Below are 20,402 nucleotides of genomic sequence, written 5' to 3'. Positions count from 1 at the left end.
CTACAAATCACATAACAATTGAGGATAGCTTGGGGAAAAACCAATACTCAACAAGATTTTCAACTCTAACTTTGTTTTCTACTTGGCCCTTTTGAACAAATAATGACAAGCTATTTAAAATTTCACTCCAAAGACCAATCTGTCAGCCCTAGAAGTCTATGAGTCTTCCTGAAATCTTAGTGTTTCACCAGCTCAGGATTTTTTTTCTCAAAGGCTTTCAAGACTCTGCGGTGCATAGAACTTGCAGACCATCTCTTTGGTTTGTTCTTTTGTCAGTGTAAGAACAGAGGTATACTTGCTCCATCCAAGAAAATTTAATACCCGAGTGGGTTTTTTTAGGAAATTTATTTTTAAAGAGAGTTCCCATAAATCTTTTTGGAAGTGCTCTTTTGCAATTTAAATAACCATTCCTAACTTCTGTTTTCGAAATTCAGATGTTGATTTTTTTTTAACGTATATTTAGTTCTTAATGCAGACACACATAGACCACATTTCTTGGTAAGCTTTCAGTTTGCACTACGTGTACAGGGACCCTTCTGCCATTTTTAATTTTTCTTTCTAGAAATGTTTTAATATATAAAGCCTCTCGCATCTTTCCATTGCAGCAAGATTTTCTTGTATTTCTTTTTTGAAGTGCACATTGCTTACCTATAGGTTCCAAACACCCCTGTAAGATAAGCAATAGGGAAACTATTGCTGGCTTAATTTTAGATACGAGGCTACATAAGAAATGAATGATCCAACTGGCCTGAGGAGCAGCAGGAGCCAGGACAAGAACATAGTTCTTCTGACCCCTGTCCCATACCCTGCAGTCACCTAAGCCTCACTACTCAAGAGTGTGTACTCGAATATCAACAGCATCAGTGTCACCTGGGAGCAAGTCAGACATGCAGACTCCCAGGTCTGACCTAGACTTAGTGAATCAGGGTCTGCATGGTCATCCCTGTGCACAGCAATCCTTGAGAAGCCCTGCTCTGGACTAGTACACACTAGCCTTCATTTTATGGATTCATTTTCTTGCAGCTCTGCTTTCCAATAGTACTCCCCACTCGAGGACCTTACTGCTTACATTTCTAGGACTGCAACCCCCACTTGCTTCCACACACTTAATTCCCACTTACACCCTACCCCCAGAGCACCACCCTCCTCCCCCTCTGACAAGTTACCTTTTCAGTGTCTTCCGTTAGAATCCGTTATGAAGCCCCTCGTGTAAACAACATCTTGGGAGGGACGAGGATCTATTTTTGAAAGTGTGAAAGGGAGAAATGAGCCAAATGCGTTCAGCAGATGTCAGGCAGCACCATGACCATGACAAAATGAGGGAAGGAGGAGGAGAAGGAGGAGGAGGAGGGTGGGGGAGGGAAACTGTGGCCTGTCTCTCACTAGCTTTCTCTTAAGCCCAGCCCTCCCTCTGGAAGCGGCACTCCAGGCCAGTACTGCAGAGCCAGGCCACTCGCTATCCACCTCCCATAGGGAAGGGTGTTTCTGCAGAAAGGTCTCCTGGCTACTTAATTTCAGAGAAAAAGTCCAGGACTTGCTTGATCTCTGCCACCCAAGAGGCAAAGCACTACAAGAGTAGTGAGTCTGAGTAATTCTGGTGCTTTGCGTGCTTTCATTCTCAAGATTTGCCTAAGAAAAATAGTTCTAAGTCAAGCAATGGGGGTGTGTGGGCCGAAAAGCAAGCTTCCTTCAATTGGCTGCAGGTGCACAAAGAAGGTACCTGCCAGGCCAGCCGTGTCCATGTCCAGGAGCGCTTTGTCCCTCTAGTGACTCGGTTGCCTGCCTGGCATCGTCACCACTAAGGAGTTGAAGGGAATGAATGAGCTTATAACGTGCTATAATTAGAGTGAACTATATGTCGGAGTTTGCCAGGGACGCCCTTGGTTTATACCTGTTGTGCTGCTGTATTTATTAATAGCACTCCTCTTTCACTCTCAAGAGAGTCCCAGTTTGAACAATAAATTATACAGCCACCACTCTGGGTGTAGAAGACATCCAGAAAAATAATGTGTTGGCTATTTTCCAACTCATGATTCTAACCATATGCAAATAACTGCTTTTGCACCTTGGTTTCTTCCTTTCTTCTTCCAGGGGAGAGCTGTGGAAGTCAGCAAACTAGCATCTCTGGAAAAAACGCTCACTGTCCCTGGGTTGTATGACCAGTGGGAGGCCCAGTGGGAGGCCCACATACCCCAGAATGTGGACCTCAGCTGCAGGCATGTGTCACTGATCTGAGACGGACTTTGAATCAGAAAGGGCTGTTTAGATAGTTTTCCAGCCTTATACTTTTTACTGCTTTCGAGACAATGCAAGGTTAAAATTGAATGAAAATGTCGTCATGTGGCCTAATATGTTGGATAAAAACAGAGATCACAAGCACTAGTTCTAATTCTGCTTGCTGAAGAATTAAACTTGGGCAAATGTTCAGTTTTCTTCTTTGGAGCCAGAGCAAGGACAGAGCTATCACACAGGAGTGTTCCAGGAATTAACCAAGAGAAATGCCTTTTAATGACTGTCACACGTGAGATAACTAACTGGACATAATATCGCCAACAGGAACAGAGAGTAAATTTTCCATAATATAATATATCTATCATTTCCTTTGCTTTTTCTCTCGTTTTTCTTTCATATTTCCTTTACAATAGTTATTATTTCCTACCAAGCTTCAAAGTGTGAAATCATAACATATTTTGGTTCTCAACATAGCAGAAAAATCTCCAAGTAACAAAACAGCTTTTTGCCACTTTTAGAAATTAACCAAAATATAAACACTCCAGTCAACATTGGGTCAAAAAACATTATTATTAATTAAATTACTGCTTTAAACCATCACTTTTCTACTTATATCTGGAGATAAATTTATTCTTCAAACAAAATATGAACAATCAGATTCTATGGTATTGTTTTAATTAATTAATTTTTACAAAGTCTGTATCTAAGAGAGAAATTATATAAAAGCATACCATGAAATGAGTAAAAAGTACTAGGTTATATGATTTTTAAGTGAAAAGAGCAGAATACAAAATAATATGTACACTAAGGCTACACCTATATAAAATATTGAACTCTAAATCACAAAAATGAACCAACTAGTTATGTCAAGATGGTAGAATTATGCATGTTTTTGAAAATGGATCTAGTATTTCTACATAATCTTTTCAATTAAAATACTTCCAAAAAAACACACATAAATTGCCATGTTCATAATTTCAGTTAGATGCCCATCTACAAAATACACATGATGAAGACACTGAGGCTTGAAGTTCTGCTGAGGTTCAGGTAATGTAACCCTATATTAATTCAGGAAGGATTTCATCCCCTTTATGCAGTGTACTGTGACACTGTTGACGCTGTTAACACATTGACTGCCGCACTAGAAAAAAAAATTTTTCCTTGGAGCCATGGTGTTTTATTAAGAAAATAGATTAAAAGCTTAGAAAACAAAATAATTCTTTATAACTCAATGAAAAATTTGTTATTTTTTATTGTTTTCTGTACGTGAGTTATATACAACACACACAATCCACGTTTTTAGAATTAAATTGTCAATATTAATTGTAACAATAAGAACATCAACAAGGTAAAGAGATGTGTGAGTTATATATGCTTCACAGGCCCCAGGCCTTGTGAGTTAAACTAGTGTGAGTTAAATACAACTCACATGGCAGCTAATGTGTTAAGGACCACGTGGCAGCCATCTGGATGGTTTATAGCTGGTGTGAAAAGTTTCTACGGAGGACCCAGACAACAAAAGGAGCAATACATCCTAGTTACGACCAAATCCAAACCAGAGGTCTTAAACATCAGGCTTTGAACCACGCCTACTTCCCAAGACATTTTGAGGGTCTGTGGACTACGAATATTTATGAGAAAAACAAAGCAGCCTTCCATTTATTTAAAATATTAAAGAATATGTGATGTCGTACTGGTCTTCGATATGTATTTTTACTAAACCTTATGGGAGAGGAGTCTACAGTTTAAATAGGACACACGGATATAACTAATCTTTCAAAATCAGCAAGGCGTGCTGTGTCTGAATGCAACAGAGCCCAGAATAGGGCTTTCCTAGACACGAGGTCTCTAAGTACTATGACCAAAGTAATTCAGGTTAATTTCACAACAGCGACTATAAAAGAAATTTCCAAATGCACTTATGGTGTTTCTCTCAAGGAACTGATTTGGAACAGAAGGAACATTTAGGTGAGGCTTTTTGCTTTGATTAGAGCGATCAACCGTCGAAAAACATTTGCATTTCACAAATGTGCATTTCATGTCAGGAGTTCAACCTCAGTTGGAATATAATTTCCTATAATTCATTGAAAACCTCTCCTTAAACAAATAATTAACCTTTGTGACAAAAAGGTAAACAAAAGCGTCATAAATGAATTTGTGACTACTTCTTCCTCCATGGAAATCAGCCAGAGAGAACATGTAGCCTTGACCTGGTTTCTCAGAGTACTTAGGTTTAGGTTGAAGAAAAGGCACTTCGACTAATCCAAGGTGTTAGGCACTTGTGTCTCAGCTTCTCTCTGGCATATAACCTGTATTTTCTGAACACGTAATGAATGGGGGTGAAAAGCCTCTCTACGAGATTAAAATGGTACTCTGTTATCTGTTTCTCCAAAAATTTTTACCTTTTTTAATATAAAAGTTTAGTGTAAATTATATATTCTTTTATTTAAAAGAAACACACACACACACACACACACACACACACACACACGTACACACACTAACCCCCAAAGAAACCCTCAGACAAGTAGATAAGAATTGGCAGTCGAATAGGAAGGTGTTTGGGATCGTAAGACATCACCACCTACTGACAAAGAACTGTGGCCATGAAAGTGATCACAATGAACTTGGATTTTCTTTCCTTCTCTCTCAGTTGTCTGTCTCTCTAACCTTCTCCTTCCTTCTTTCTTCCTTCCTTCCTTTTTTTTTTTTTCAAAAAAATTTTGAAATCAGTTTTACTGTGAAGTTTGCCTTCAGTTCTACACTTGGAGGCTTACAAGTTAAATCCCTACTTGAGCATAATAAAACAAATCTATCTTAAATTTGGAAAAGGGGTAAAGTTTTGTTCCAGAGTGATTGCAAGAGAGACACTGGGCACAGCTTAATGATCTTTTCTTTTAGATTCTTCCCCATCATTGAAACCTTTGCAAGAGTTCCTGAGTCCAAGAGGAGATTGCTGCTGGCCTGCCCCTCTCTCTTCTGCCCCAAACCCTGCTCCTGGGGCAACTAGTAATCTCCTGTGAAAATTGGGGGATGTCAGCGAGTTGAATGTCTCTGAAGAGGTTAACCCAGTAAGAAATGTCAGCCAGCCGCACGAGCAGCTTTACACGTGCCCGACCGCTGAGAAACGTGTGGAAGTGGAGCAAGGGAGAGTGGGCCAGTCATTCACCTGTACGGAGAGGCTGTCCCCCAGGAGAGATAATCGGTGGGTCTTGGAGCAGGACGAGGTACGATGGGCTGCTCCACGGCAGTCACGTCTCCTGAGTAGGATTTGAGGAGGGAAGCGTTTTTATTGGCCAGCATGGCCCTCTCGTTCCTGCGGAACTTGGCTCTTCGGTTCTGAAACCACACCTGGAAGATTGTTAGGAGGAGAGAGGGGCATGAGGAAGGAGGGGAAAAACAAAGAAGAGGTTACATGAATACAATTCTGGTTGGTTTTACTATTAATATATAATGCCTTCCCAAGGAAGATACGGGATGGGTATGGAATTCTTTTTAGGTCAATAGAAATATGCCATAATCCTTCCCTGCTGGGCCATGTCTTAAGGGTTAAGAATATTACTATGGCAGGACTGTGAAGTACTCCAGTCATAAAGCCTCCAGAGCTGGAATCTGTGACTAATCCATGGGACGGCAAAATATGGACTATAATCCCCGTTGTAATGGTAATCAAGAAAAAGAAGAAAAATTTCATCAGGCTCCTGCCACAAATACAATGACTTTTCTAAAAGTTTTTTAAAAAAGTCTTCAGAATGTTAAAACTTTATCTGCTTTTGTAATGTTCACTAGATATTTAAAGAAAATCCCGCATCTCTCCAGAAGTAGATGCTCCGACAAGGATTTAAGAAGAAAATGATTTATTTGGAAGGTGCAAGGAACACCATTAGGGGAGCAAGGAAGTAACAGAGACGAAAAAGCAGCCACTAAAGAGTGTGCTACTAAACCAGCTACCTCTGTGGTAGCTCAGTCCTGCGGAAATGCTGAAGACTAAGCCTAGCGTAGGACACACGCTTCAGAGTTATCCCTCCTGAAGGGTGAAGGAGCTGGGTATTTATACACTGGTTCCTGTCAGTCAGCAGTTATGGATGTTCTGGAATGCTAAAAAAAGACAGGGAAGTTTCTTGAGGTTCTAGAAACTTCTGGCACAGAAAGATACATCCTAAAGGTTGGAAGTTGACTGAACTGCATTTAATTGTAGGGTTCAATGGATATCGGCAGCGCTGATAGCATCTGCTACAGCTAATTATAAACCTATCATTTATTAAGTGCAACTAGAACTAGGAACTTATAAAGGCACATTGCATATATCATTCCTAGTCATCATGACAATTCCACAGGTTAGGTTTTATTATTTCTATTTTAGAGTTGAAGAAACAGGTTCAATGTGATTAAATACAGTCATGCACTGCATAATAGTGTTTCAGTCAACAACGGACCTCATATACAATGGCAGTCTCATAAGATTACAATACCGTATTTTTACTGTACCTTTTCTACATTTAGATATGTTAGATACACAAATATTTGCCACAGTATTACTATTGCCGACAGCATTCGGTACAGTAACATGCTGTGCAGGTTTGTAGCCTGGGAGCAATAGCCTATACGATACAGCGTAGGTGTGTAGTAGACTGTACCGTCTAGGTTTGTGTAAGTCACTCTGTGATGTTCATACAATGAAATTGCCTAATGACACATTTCTCAGAATGGGTCCCCATCATTAAGTGATGCATGACTGTAATCTCTTGAAGTTCACAAAAATAATAAATGGCTGAGTTTCTGAACTCAAGAACATCCAACTCATGATCATACAACTCTTCTAGACTGCAGTGGAGTTTTTATTCATCAATTTACTCATTCAAGAAATCTTTATAAAGTGCCTGCTGTGGGCCAGGCCCTATACTAAATGCTGAGAAGAGAAAGATGAGAAATATTTATTCTCTACTTTTAAGCAGCTCACAATCTATTAAAGGAAGGTTTCAATTTGAAAAACTGCAAAACAAGTATATTAGGTGCAATTATAGCATCGTATAACAAGGTATGGGAGAAGGAAATTCTATGGTATGGAGTGAGCAAGTTGCACAGTTCGAAGAGGCAACATTCACATAAAATACCATGAGACCAGTCCCCATAGAGTCATGCAGCTTGAAGGGCCTGGGTGGAAATCAGCAAAGGTGGAATCTGGACATCTCTTCCCTGGCTTCCCAGACTCCAGTCTGTTCTGTATGTAAGGTGCCCTTCACATTGCTATTAGAGTTATCAACATAAATATTAAAATATTAATAATTATATCCATGCCCTGCTTTATATTATGCACTGGATCTCCATTACTCACAAAATAAAATCGAGACTTCTTACCATAGAACAAAAGCTGTTCAGGAATTAGCTCTTTGTCCATCAATCCAGCCTCATCTCACATCACTCTGACCTCATACGCTGGCCCTCTATCATTCCAGCTCCTCTCCTGGCCTCAAGATTGCCTGAGAACTCCCAAATGTGTCAGGCTATTTTCCACCTACATATATTCACACTAGATGCTCTCTCTGCCTATGTTATTCACCCACTCTTTGTCCTGGTGTCAAAGCTCATTTATTTTTTTCAAGATTAGACTTTGACTTTGAACATAACTTAAAAGTTGAATAGAGCTGGATAAAAACACTGGCTACACTACCTTAAAGATTTATCCCTGGATAATTATTTAATTTCTCTGTTCCTATGTCCCCCAATCAATTGAAATAAAAATACCTACTTATCGGATAGCTATGAGCATTGACCCAAAATGGGTGCTTAATAAATATGTATTCTCTTTTCCCCCAGACAGATGGGATTATTCCTTTCTCTGGTCTATCACTAATTCTTTTAATTTAGAAATCATCTTACACTATCATGTGTATGGTTTGTTTGCACATCCGTCTTCTCTGCCCCAGTGGAAACATTTTTATGGAGAGAGTTATTGTCTTATTCATCTCCAGCAAACCAAAAACAGGTCCAAGAGTATGTGAGGTGCTTGATAAATATTTGAGAAAAAAAGCAGAAAAAGGAGGAGAAAAAAGCGAATTTTGTGAAGACGAATCAAACATGGCCTCCGTCCAAGAGGACTTCTCAGTCTAATGGGGGAAGTTGGCCCGCATGCAACTCAATACAATACATGCCATGTTATGATAAATACCACATATATAAAGAATCCCAGAATCAGAGGGATTGGTTTAGACTGGTAGAGGGAAGGGCTTCATGGAAAAAGAACAAAGTCGTGGAGGGAGAATACTGTTCTACTCACTTAGGAAATATTCATAGCTCTGAAAGTCATTAGAGCATAGTAAGGTGGGAAAGGAGGAAGAAAGAAATAGTTTCAACATATAAGAAATGTCCCTGTTGTAAAAGGGGCAAGATAGTCTCCAACTCCCAAATTGCTCTTTTGTATTTTTTTTTAATTTCCACCATTGCCCTATCTAGATTTCCTTCTTTAAAATTCAGATCACTATAGCAAAAGTGGTATTTCAGGGACTGTGGGTTACTGGTCTAAAATTGTTCATTATACCATTGCAGGCAGAGGCTGGGGCATAAACGACATGGGGGGTTTTAGGAGAGAAGAAGGGATTTCGGAGCATGGTTAGAGAGCTGTGGTAGGCAGGGTGGGGGAAGAGAGTGTGGGGAGGCACACTTCCCAGTTCTGCACTGGACGGCGGGATGGAGAGACAGAGCAAGGCTGAGATTTGTCCCCATGGATCACTGTCACCCCAGCCCTGAGGGACTGCCAACCAGTCACCAGGGCACTATCACTCACACTTCCCCCTAACCCACCACTTCCTACTTTTGTCACTCACATTTTTCTTTTTGTCTCTTGGGGAGTACTTTTAGGTGAAATCCTTATTTCCCAATGGCGAAAACTCTTTCCCACTTTCTCTTCAGGACCTCCCAGACCTCCACATCAACTCAACAAGTGCCTCTCCCAGTGTACTGTTTCTTGTGGAATAGACATGGTCCCTACCCAAGACAAGGGCCCTGGGGTCTAGCCCAAGTCCTCATCATTCAGGAAAACTATCACTTGCAGAAAGAAATCCTTCACACTCAGACTGAACGCAGATATGCAAACAATAATTTCTTTAGGAAGACAAGATGGATTTGACCCACCTTCCTTATCAAATGACAGCTTGCCACTAGCAATATGGAAGACAAAATAAGATCTTTCAGCAAAGGTAGCAAAGCACTACTTGAAAAAGCATTTAGCCAGTAGACTCTCATTTATTCAAAGTCTTTCACAGTGATTAAAAGCATGAACTCCGGATCTATGTGTCTGCATTCAGTCCTATTTCAGCCACTTCCTAGCTATGTGGCATTATGCAGGAGGCTTTGCACCTCGGTTATCTCATTGGCAAGATGAAGCATATACTATCCACATCATTGGATTGAAGGGAGGACAAAATAGGTTAGTTATGTAAAGAATATTACTTGGCATATACAGGCTCAAGTAGCAACAGTTATAATATTGTTATCATGATTATTATTACTGTTAATCTCAGGTCTATTGTTTTCTACAGTCTGGCTTGCAGTTGATGTGCTATGGCATTAATATTAGAAAGAATTGCTGTTCTCTCTTTACCCTGTCTTACATGCCCTTACCCTTTTTCCCTTCACGGAGACACTGTGGGGACAAATAAAATCATCCACTTAAATGTGCTCTTAACTCAGTTCCTAAGTATTCACTTCCCACTCCACCAGTGTTCATGGTTATGTGTGCTTATGCCAAGTTTCTGGAAGGTTTACACATTCTCAAAGGCTGGGGAGGAAAGCTGATGTGGGGGACAGAGAGTTCATCTCTTCCACCACCCTCGAGCTCGAATGGAAGGCTGGGGGCTCAGAGTCAGATGCTTAGAAGGACGATGCACGTAACATGAGTCTGGAAGGGTCAGAAACTATGGGGAGCAGCGGGACCTGCAGCGAGGAATATTCTACCTACTTACAGGCATTCAATTTGATTTTAGAAAATACTATGCTGCCCAAAGAAACACAGCTAGAAACTGGATTCTGTCCTTGTGCTGACCATTTGTAACCCCTTTTTTTTTTTGAGACAGAGTCTGGCTCTGTTGCCCTGGCTAGAGTGAGTGCCATGGCATCAGCCTAGCTCACAGCAACCTCAAACTCCTGGGTTCAAGCGATCCTACTGCCTCAGCCTCCCGAGTAGCTGGGACTACAGGCATGTGCCACCATGCCCAGCTAATTTTTTTTTCTATATATTTTTAGTTGTCCAGATAATTTCTTTCTATTTTTTTTAGTAGAGATGGGGTCTCGCTCTTGCTCAGGCTGGTCTTGAACTCCTGACCTTGAGTGATCCTCCCGCCTTGGCCTCCCAGAGTGCTAGGATTACAGGCGTGAGCCACTGCGCCCGGCCTGTAACCCTTTTTAGTACTGGTTTAGTACCAGTTGCTAAAAGTTGTGTTTTTAAATGGTGCTGGCCTCCCACAGCTTGTTACCTGCACTCTGGCCTCAGTGAGGTTCACCCGGCGGGCAAGGTCTTCTCGCACAAAAGCATCCGGGTAGTGTGTCCTCTCAAAGACGCGCTCCAAAGCCTGCAGCTGGCTGCTGTTGAAGGTTGTCCTGTTCCGTCGCTGCTTTCTCTTCTTCTTTTCCTCTGAGTTCAGCTGGTCATCTAGTATAGGAGAAATTGATGAGAAGGACCCAAATTCACTTTAGGAGTCCTAGGTAACACTCATTTTTATGGTATGTCTGTAGTGAGGTGTTGCTTCATTTGCTCACATTTTTATCAAAGTACTATAGACAAATGCCACTTTGCATTGGTGCTTGCAAGTTCGTATGCCAAGAATCCCTGGCAATTCTGATGCATTAAATCTGGGACCATACCTGAACTGTCAGAGAGACATTACTTGCATGCTCCTTGAAGCCTGTTTTGTCAAAGAAGGCTAAAAGGAAATATCAATCCTGCCCATGTTCTCTGGACTTCTCTAGAGATGGGGGAAGAAGAGTAGATTTTTTTTGTACCTTATTTGGTCTTAGACAATATCATGTTCACTCATACAGTTTCATAATCAAGTAGACCAACTATCTTCTGGTTCCTTCTCCCCAACATACACAAATGACTAGAGTTATTGAGAAGAAACCATGTTCAAACCAAATTAGAGGGATTTCTGCTTTACCATACATTCTCCTTGGAGCAGGAAGTAATTCCCAACAGTGTTCACTCGAACCTCCATTCTGTTGCTAAGGGGCCTCTGCCTAGATCAGGGCTAGTGCTACAGTACCATCAACCCAAGCTAACGTTAGCCAGGGACTTGCTCCCTGATAACCCAAGAACGGGAACAGTACCGAAAGATTCCTGGAAGAGTTTCACTCAAACTGAGTTCTAGGGCTCTGAGATTTTAGGGACCTTTGGAAAATCACAACCCTAAGTTTTTACCTTTCAAGATCTCCCTTGGTTTTCTCCGAGTTTGCCCCCTTGGCAAGCTAATCAGCCAGGCCACCCAGAGGAGTCGGAGAGTCCTACACTCTTGTCCTCCATCCCCTATGCAGCCAGTCAGGAGTGATGGATGTGTGAATCCTAGGGGAATACCAGCTGTGCCAACACCTCCATCAACCACCACCCTGCTGCCTGAGCTACCACAGAGCCTGTGCACCTCTCATACTTGCAGATTTCCAAGGCCCAAGTCACATGCTCGATCTAATGAACTGGACTTACATTTCCTGTAGTTTCTCCCCAAAGAAAATTATGATGAGTTGCACTGAGGATGGGGAGAAAGGAGAGCTTGGCCACTTGCTCCACATTTAACAGAAAGTAGCTCTCAGTTGTTTTTCATAATGTGTAAAGTTTCTTGGTCCTCTCTGATTATAAACATAGAACACACTCAACTGCTAGTACGAATCATCATGTCCTAGGAATAATGACCCCTACCTTAGCTATAATATTATTCTTATTATAAATTGAAAGCATGGTCTAGATTGTGCGTGGATTCAAAGAGTAGCTTAAATCTAGGAGCTCCCAGCCCAGATCTCTCAGTTCCTGATAACTGAGATATCTATGTCAAAATTTGCTTAGAGATTCCTTCTTCAACATTGCTGCCTCCAGGAATACGCTTGGAGCTTAGAATAGAGACTGCACATTTCCTCTTGATAATTAAAGCAACCAGATGTAGTAAAGTGCTTTTTGAACTTGTTTCCAAGGAAAACATGGAACGTCTCTTGTCCTTAGAAGACTGTTTCTGTAGAAAAGAAAAAAATCATTTGATCTCAACCAGATTCCTTCAGCCAAGAAGCTGCTGACAGCCACTCTGTCTACTTCATAGTTGTGCTCGATTGATAACCTCTTTGGTTTTTCACATTGGTGGTGTTTTAACTAGGACCCCTGCTTTGCCGGGCGCTTCTGTGACATTCTCAGTAAGAATGTTAGATCAGCTGTGTCTTGAAAATGGAACCAAATTAGTCATGATTTAGGTGCTCTATCAAGGTCTAGAATATTCCAGTCAATCCCACTATTTAGCTAGTAGCAAAATTCGTTTGCAATAATATCAACACTAGAATTCATACACCGAGGATCAAATACCTTTTAGTAATTGTCTTGCACTTGGATTCTCCTTTCCATTTAAATATTTGGAAGAATTGTTCTGATTCTTTTTTCCAAATTCTTTTGTCTACAGCACTGCCCCTCAGGTCTCTCTAGGTCATCTAGGCCTTTGTGACAACATCGTGATCTGAATTCCATGTTCCCATTAAACAGAAGTATGCAAAAAAATCCTGAGCTTCCATACCTCCCCCAAGCTGAAACCAATTAGACAGACCCTAGGCTAGTATTTTTAGTCCTGTGAAGGAAATCCCTTGTTAAGCCAATCCCATGATTTGTTTTATTCCCTCAAAGAAATTTCTTCTTTCTCAGGTATAACCACGAATTCTAAATCTTGTATGCTGTTTTGTAAGCCTCTTTCTTCTTGTGCTGCCAAACTACGATCAAGACCAAGAATATTTTATGTTTTGCTCTTAGTGTTACAACCTGCTACATAATCTCAGCAGTTCTTTAAAATCTTCCACTGTTCCTTCAAATCCCACTGACTGTCCACCATAAACCACCAACTCCCCTGACATGGGAGCAAGGGAAATGGAGAATTATAGTTTATGACAAGGAATAAATAGCTGTGATGACCTGAAACGATTCCAGCAAAAGTTTCCCAGTGAATGTTCTTGTTGTTTTTAACAAATGAAAACACCAGCCCGGATCATGTTGAAGGTGAGAAAAGACACGCAAATAACAGGGGTCCGGGGGGTGCTGGATCTGGCAAATGTCCTTCAAAGTGCAAGAGACGATGAGTGGGCAACAGAGGCAGCTCGAGCGGCAGCCTTTCGGCTCGTCTGTCTTTGCTCACTAATCACAAACCGTAGCTCCCTGTTTTCACCCAAGAACACAGAAGAACAGGACCCAGTACAGTATCTTCAGCAGCACAAAAGGAAACATAAACATTGTGGAGGTTTACAAATACCTCTACATATCTGAACGACCTGTTATAAACGTGTTTATCAGATTCTGGGCTCTGGTTGAATATCGGGGAGATAAAGCCATGTCTTTTTATCCTTGCAGGAGGATCGTCTTTCTTGTAAAAACAACTGCAGTGAAGATCGACTTTGAAATACGCTGTCCAAGGATCCTGATGTCCAATCGGACATTAATAGGCATCTCATTCTTTGAAATTCTGAAGTGGGTGGGATTCATCAAGCTGCAGAATGACCACAGGAGACTTGGATGCATTTTTATCAAAATCATAATGTTTCAAATTCAAGGTATTTATGGATTTTATAAATGTACTGATGACTGAGTAAACTGCAAATATACAGTTATTGGCACTCCTTTAGTATTAATAAAAACAAGCAAAATGGCCCTATGAACAGGTGTAACCTTGCTTGGAATCATGAATCAAAATATTGGCACCTAAAAAAATCCAAGAAATTGTCTAATCCAACCCTCTTACTTTACTGATGAATTAGATGAGACCTAGAAGAACAATGTGACTTGCCCAAAATCACAGTGGAAGCTCAGGACGCCTAGCCATAGCTACAAGCCAGGACTCCTAATTCCATTCTACTCTTAAGTGCAAATGACAATATATGCACTGTGCAAGAGAGAAACAATAAAGCATCAGAGACATAACTGGACACCTCCACCCAGGGAAAATATTTATGGGAAAGAAATATTTTTTCATACTAGCTATCATAAAGAGGGTCTGAGAAAGAGGGTCAATGTGTATCACATGTTGTCATTCCTACCAGAGTAGCCATTAAAAAATGCAACCATTCGCATCTAGAATAGCTATTCTGATCCAGGTGTTCTTGCATTCTCCTTTTCAATGGCCTCCAAAAGTCCTTGCTTCATCAATTAAATACGCACAGGGCTCTTTTAACACAGTAACACACACCTATCTTCTATCTTCTCCCACAACCGTAGTGGCGTTTCTCTTTCATTTTAGGACACATTTCAAAATTTCTTTGTTTCCTAAGACACATCTCAAATCTTACCTCCTCTATAAAACTTTGCTGATGGCTGTAATCTATATTGATCCCCCTATTCTCTAAGTTTCTATACATATTTTAGTGTATCATCAAATACTTTTTCAAAATTATGGTTTAATTCATTCTATGTAATTATTTTGTCACCTTAATTCATTCGGGTATTTCCATAGAAAAAAGATAGGGTCTCTTGATGAAATAAATGACAATGAAAGCTGAAAGAGTTAGAGTGGTGGTGTGGTATAAAAGCAGTCCCAGAATATTAGAACCTTACTGATCCATCCAAAGGTTTAAAGGGCTGAGTAATTGCTGAATTCCAATTATCGTTTTTTAACAGCGCATAGCAAATAATTAGGCTACCACTGTCTTTTGTCTCTAGATATTTTTACTGCAGAGGAAAAACAAAAAAAAACTTTTACCATGCTTCTCTTTCAGACAGGTTAGTCATCAGATTTAGAGAAGGGAAACGTTTTGTGGTCTGATTCCTTTGTAAATGCAGGAATTAGTCATTCATTTTTATCCCTTGCTAGAAACGCAGCTTCAGGATAAAGGAAGGATTTGAACAAACAGGAACACACATAAGCAAGAGGTTCTAAGAGCATGGTGTTTCCAGTGGATCAGGATCTTAGGATACAGATGAAGCATTTCGCAAGGCAAGAAGGCCATAAGACCATGGTAGGATACCCACTGTGCTTTCAATTATGAGTTAAAGAGAACAATAGCCATGCCCTCGGCTCTAGCGTGCAGTTCACTGTGAACGTCTCGTGTGGCTGCCAAAGTCGCACTAGAGGGAGGGTAGAGACGCAAGCATGAAGTGCCATCCTCACACATGGGGACCCGGCAGCATGGATGGGGTGATCCCTACTCACCGAGCCCTTGCACCCCCCTTGCAGGCTTCTGTTAACTCCAAAGTCCCTGACCCTCTTCTGCTCTGCACCCTGTGGCAGGAACCTTGGAGATCCCAAATCAATGGTCAGCCAAACGTAATTTAAAGGTACAGTAAGAACATATTTTAGGAATAAAATCTGAAGAAAAATGTGTTTCCTATGCCTCGGTCATATCCATTTGGGAAAAAATCTGATGCAAGAAGATAAAATGCCAGCTTCAGTAGCAGAAACCAACCACCACATCAAAGCCTGTCATCTGCCTCTTGGTTGAAAGCATGGCAGGCAAGCGGATCTAAAGTGCAGCCCACTGATCATTTTATGGGCATTGAAGAATGTTTTCAAAGGAACTTATATTGCACAACAGCTACTTACTTTAATGGGATTTGTGTGGTTCAGGCCCTGTAACCTTTGGAAAATTGAAAGGAAGTATAATTGCAAAAGCCACTAAAAACTGCTTAGCTTTTATTGCAAGGCCTATGAAAAGCAGCGAAATACAGCTGTGGCCTTCATTTGAGTTTCTTTGGTTACTCTGAGCTGTAACTGAAATTAAGACAGCATCCTTGTAATATGTGCCCTGATAGATGGCCATGGTCCCTTCACTGGGAAGACTGTTGCAACACAGACCGAGCTGAGTGCCTCACAATGACCAAAGCCAAGTTTAGCAGCACACCCACCCCTTCTCTACAGCACAGTCCTTCACCGGTCTCCCACCACGGGACCCAGCAACCGTCGAGAGTGACCAGGTCTCTGCTGAGACAATGCCCAACTCTGCAGCCATTGTTCGCTTCAAGGTGCATTATCACCTTATAGTTGTCAGACCCTGAACTTTGTATGGTAGTCATAGAGATGTGTATTTTTTCCTTTACTGTGGCCTTGGCATAGACTTGGTTTATTTTTAGTCAAATATCAGTCTACACCTTAGAAAACAGCATTAAATACCTGAAATGTAATTTGGGGAATGCTGTATGTTCTTTGGAGGATAAAATGCTCTAAAGAGTGCAAAATAACATGAATTTGAATGGTTTTGATCAAAAAGATGAGCCAGTGCTCTGTGTGAAGCTACAGTGGTTCTGTGTAGACCCAGCTCAAAGTTTAACTCTCTCAGTGTAACCAACCCTCCTGTGAAACAGAAAACACTAAAGAAGATGAGGTACTGTAATGTGAGTTGCACTGCTTTTGACTTCTTCATCTTGTGTATTTCCTTTCACCTCTCTAGGACAAATACATTTCTATAGAGCCAAAAGTATTCACACAATCCAGATCACTTTATCTGCTTTAACTCTCTTGAGACATTTTTCCTAAAGGATTTCTGATCAGAACTCCTGAGGATATTCAACACAAAGCAGGACTTCAAACGCAATCCCCTACTGGGATTCCACTTTCTTCTGAAGCTATGTTGATGATTTTCCCCATTTCCATGGGACTATGAGTCTGTTTTAGACTATTACTTCACAGCACAAAGTTTGTGTTTGTATTTAACTGAAGCTCTTATCAATGCTTGGTAAGTACAAATTAATGATCAGACGTGAAATAGCTATACATTAGAATTCTTATTGTGGGAAATAAATTATTGAACAGAATTCCTCCTCGTTAATAAAGACATAAAATTCTGGCTTCAGATATGTAAGCTACCTCCAATTTTTCTATAGATGAGTCACTAATTTACTCATTTTACTTAATTCATTGAAGGATGCCAAAAAAGTGGAAAATAGAATCATTTTTTGTAAGCCCCAACTAACTGTAATTGGGGAGGAAACACAATTAAGTAGAGTAGAAAGTAAACCAGCTTAGAAATCAGAACAACCTGTTCTCCCACAGACCCTGCCACTGACTAGTTGTGCAGTTTTGGACAAGATGCTTCACTTTTCTGAGCCTCAGTTTTCAAAACAATAAAATTAGAATAAGACTAACTGCATCCCAGGGTCACCTGAGGATTTAATAAGGGTATAAAAGGCACATTGTCTGGCACATAGTAGGCATTTGGCAAGTGATGCTGCTACTACAGCTGCTGTAATTTCTCTTTGGATGGGCTAGTCAAAACCATTGCTGCTGTTACTTTTTTCTTCTGCTCACTGTATTTAGCTATTCAGTAAGATTTCTATCACAGAATAACTGGAGAGAAAGTAAGAAAGCCACTCGGATATGTTGATATGATGTAGTCAGTTTTGATGGAGAGCATAACTGAGAACTAGGAAGCTGGAAAAATGAACAAAAGCTTTAAAAATCAGCAAGAACTCAGCTATGACGGTAGACTCAAACTTGCACAAGGAAATCGTGCATAGATGCTTGTCCCAAAAGTTCTATTTGGGACACGTTTCTACTGTTAGTCACTTCCTGGCTTTATGACAAGCCAATTTTCCTTCCTAAATTCAAATTTTGAAAAGAAACAAAGTAAGCAGACTCTAGCACTTGGACAGGTAAGCAATTGGTACCTTTAACAAGTAATCACACTAGAAATTAGTTTAAGGAAAAAGACACGGCGGCGGGGGGAAAGAGAAGGCCAAGGGCTAAAGACAGGCTATGAAAATTCGATTATTTCCCAGCATTTGCTTCGGGTTAACTAATTTGGTTGCCACATGTCTAAAAAAACAAAAGTTGGTTCATGTTACTCAATATTTATTCAGTGACTTTTTATTTTTTAATGTCTGAGCACTTTGGTAAATTCCAAAAGGATAAAAAGAAACCAAGGAAGGCAAAGTTCTGGGAAAAGAGTGAGTTCTGACTGAGGTTTTAAAAGCTTTCTAAACTTGTAGCGCTCCAGGTGTGTGGTCCCCTTGGCAGTGCCTGGTCTTTGACTAGGAATTTGACTGGATTACAAACAGAGCTCGGGTGAGGCTCAGGCTCCTGCCTCCTTCTGGCGAGGTTCTGTGCTTTGTAGTGAGACCGTCGTCACTTTGCTAAAGACACAACATCGATCTTGACATTACCAGTAGAAACCGGTATCTTCATGTGAGGCAACCCCCACATGTCATTTTTTTAATGATTCCTTTGTGGGGAGGGGTTAGAATTTTTAATGTTCTGAAGAAAAATCTGGTAAAAACAGGTTTTTAAGAAAAACACTACTGGAAGCAGACGGCAGTGAAGGAGATGTACGTAATTAATGAGTAAGCTCAGTCTTGGAAGGACAGGAGTAATGGAACGGGCTTCTCTGCTTGGATAAAAAGAAAATTACCAGACATTTGAACTCTTGAGAATAGATGCATGACTTGTATTTTCTCATAACTTTTTATCTTGAGTTAATAATATGCTGAAATAAAAAAGAAGAAAAAAGGCAAGATGCCTATAGCAGAGAAAACCACAAGGAATAGAGAATTAGCTTTTCATCAAACAACAGTTAGAACTGAAGGCAATTCTGTAACACTATATAGAGTAAATGAGGAGGTCTGAAGAGGAAATTAAAGTCCCTCTCGGTTGTTACTCTGGTCTTGGATACCAAATTAACACATTGACTGCCACACTAAAAAAAAAAAAAAAATTCTTCGGGGCCACGGTGGTTTATTATGAAAATGGAATAAAAACTCCAAAAAAAAAGATCCTTTATAATATAATAAAAAATTTGTTATTTCTTGTTGTTTTCTGTGCTCAGGTTATATGCAATTAAATTGTTAATATTAACTGTAACAATAAGAACATCAACAGGTAAGATTTTCAGGAACCAACTGCAGGGTTTTGCCTGGGGGCCACCCATCACTTAACCTGTATGCTACAGCACGGCAGCGTGAGTTGCTTTTGTACTGCGTGGCTCCCAAGGTAAAGAGACGTGTGAGTTTCACATGCTTTATGAGGCCCTGGGCTCAAAACTAGCATGAGTTAAATACAACTCACATGGCAGTTGATGTGTTAATCTAAAGACAGAAACATGCTAAAATGGTCAATAGAAAAAGCTTGATATTTTTAAATACCGTTTAGGCAAAACAAAATTATCTTTATAGAACAGAAATTAAAATTTTTGTTAAAGGACAAGTAAAGCCAAAGCGCAAAAAGTGGCTTAAAGCTTGACATTTTTTTGGAGGACAATACCACTCTGTGACATCTCAGGATTTCAATTTTCTTATCTGTAAAATGGGTTGTTGTCTTAGTCAGCTCAGGCTGCCATAACAAAATATCATAGGCTGGGTGGCTTAAACAACAGAAATGTATTCTCACAGCTTTGGAGGCTGGAAGTCTCAGGAGCTGGGTGCTGGCCTATTTGGTTCTTGGTGAGAGCCCATTGCCTGGCCTGCACACAGCTGCCTTCCTACTGTACCCTCACGTGGCAGAGAGAGAGAGACAGAGTGCGCGTGTTCTTTCTGGTCTCTTCTTATAAGGGCACTAATCCCATCATGAGAACTACACTCTCATGACCTCATCTAAACCTAATTACCTCCAAAGGCCTCACCTTTGAATAGTATCACCTTGGGGATTATGGGTTTTTAAATATGAATTTGGTGGGGATACCAACATTCAGTCCATGACAATACCTTTAAGATACAAATGATGAATGTATTTTTAAATGATATAAATTGTCATAGTTATATACATTTCCTTACATTTTGCTTTAAAGTGTGTTATAAAATGTGTTATATATTAAGTATTAGGGAGAAATTGTAGAAATGGCTTTGGATGGGGAATGAGGAGGCTGGGATTCTAATTCCGGGGAGTTAACTGACCAAGTCTGTGATGTTAGCCTGCAGTGCCCTAACGGACATAATTATAGGTTGGATTACGTTTTTTTCTTTTTTCTTTTTTCCTTTTTTTTTTTCAGGTTTTTTTTTTCTTTCAGCATATTACATTACTAAGACC

At 40.4% G+C, this 20,402-nt stretch overlaps 1 protein-coding gene across 2 annotated transcripts in view; it reads right to left on the bottom strand.

The window, feature by feature from the left end:
• PRRX1 (paired related homeobox 1) overlaps nucleotides 1-20,402 on the bottom strand; it is a 74,879-nt gene that overhangs the window by 8,491 nt on the left and 45,986 nt on the right. The window contains exons 2-4 of one of the 2 annotated variants that reach the window (XM_012657735.1): nucleotides 10,704-10,879; nucleotides 5,402-5,583; nucleotides 1,167-1,238 (exon numbers count right to left, since the gene is read on the bottom strand). In XM_012657735.1, coding sequence (XP_012513189.1) covers nucleotides 1,184-1,238; nucleotides 5,402-5,583; nucleotides 10,704-10,879 — 413 coding nt within the window. In that variant the 3' untranslated portion in view covers nucleotides 1,167-1,183. The remainder of the gene's footprint in view (nucleotides 1-1,166; nucleotides 1,239-5,401; nucleotides 5,584-10,703; nucleotides 10,880-20,402) is intronic. The other variant, XM_012657734.1, reaches the window with a different exon arrangement.

Source organism: Propithecus coquereli, unplaced genomic scaffold (genome assembly GCF_000956105.1).
Source record: "Propithecus coquereli isolate 6110/MARCELLA unplaced genomic scaffold, Pcoq_1.0 Scaffold56, whole genome shotgun sequence".
NCBI classification, from domain to species: domain Eukaryota; kingdom Metazoa; phylum Chordata; class Mammalia; order Primates; family Indriidae; genus Propithecus; species Propithecus coquereli.
The sequence above is the reverse complement of the archived record's forward strand: the minus strand, read 5'-3'. Positions and strand labels throughout refer to the sequence as shown.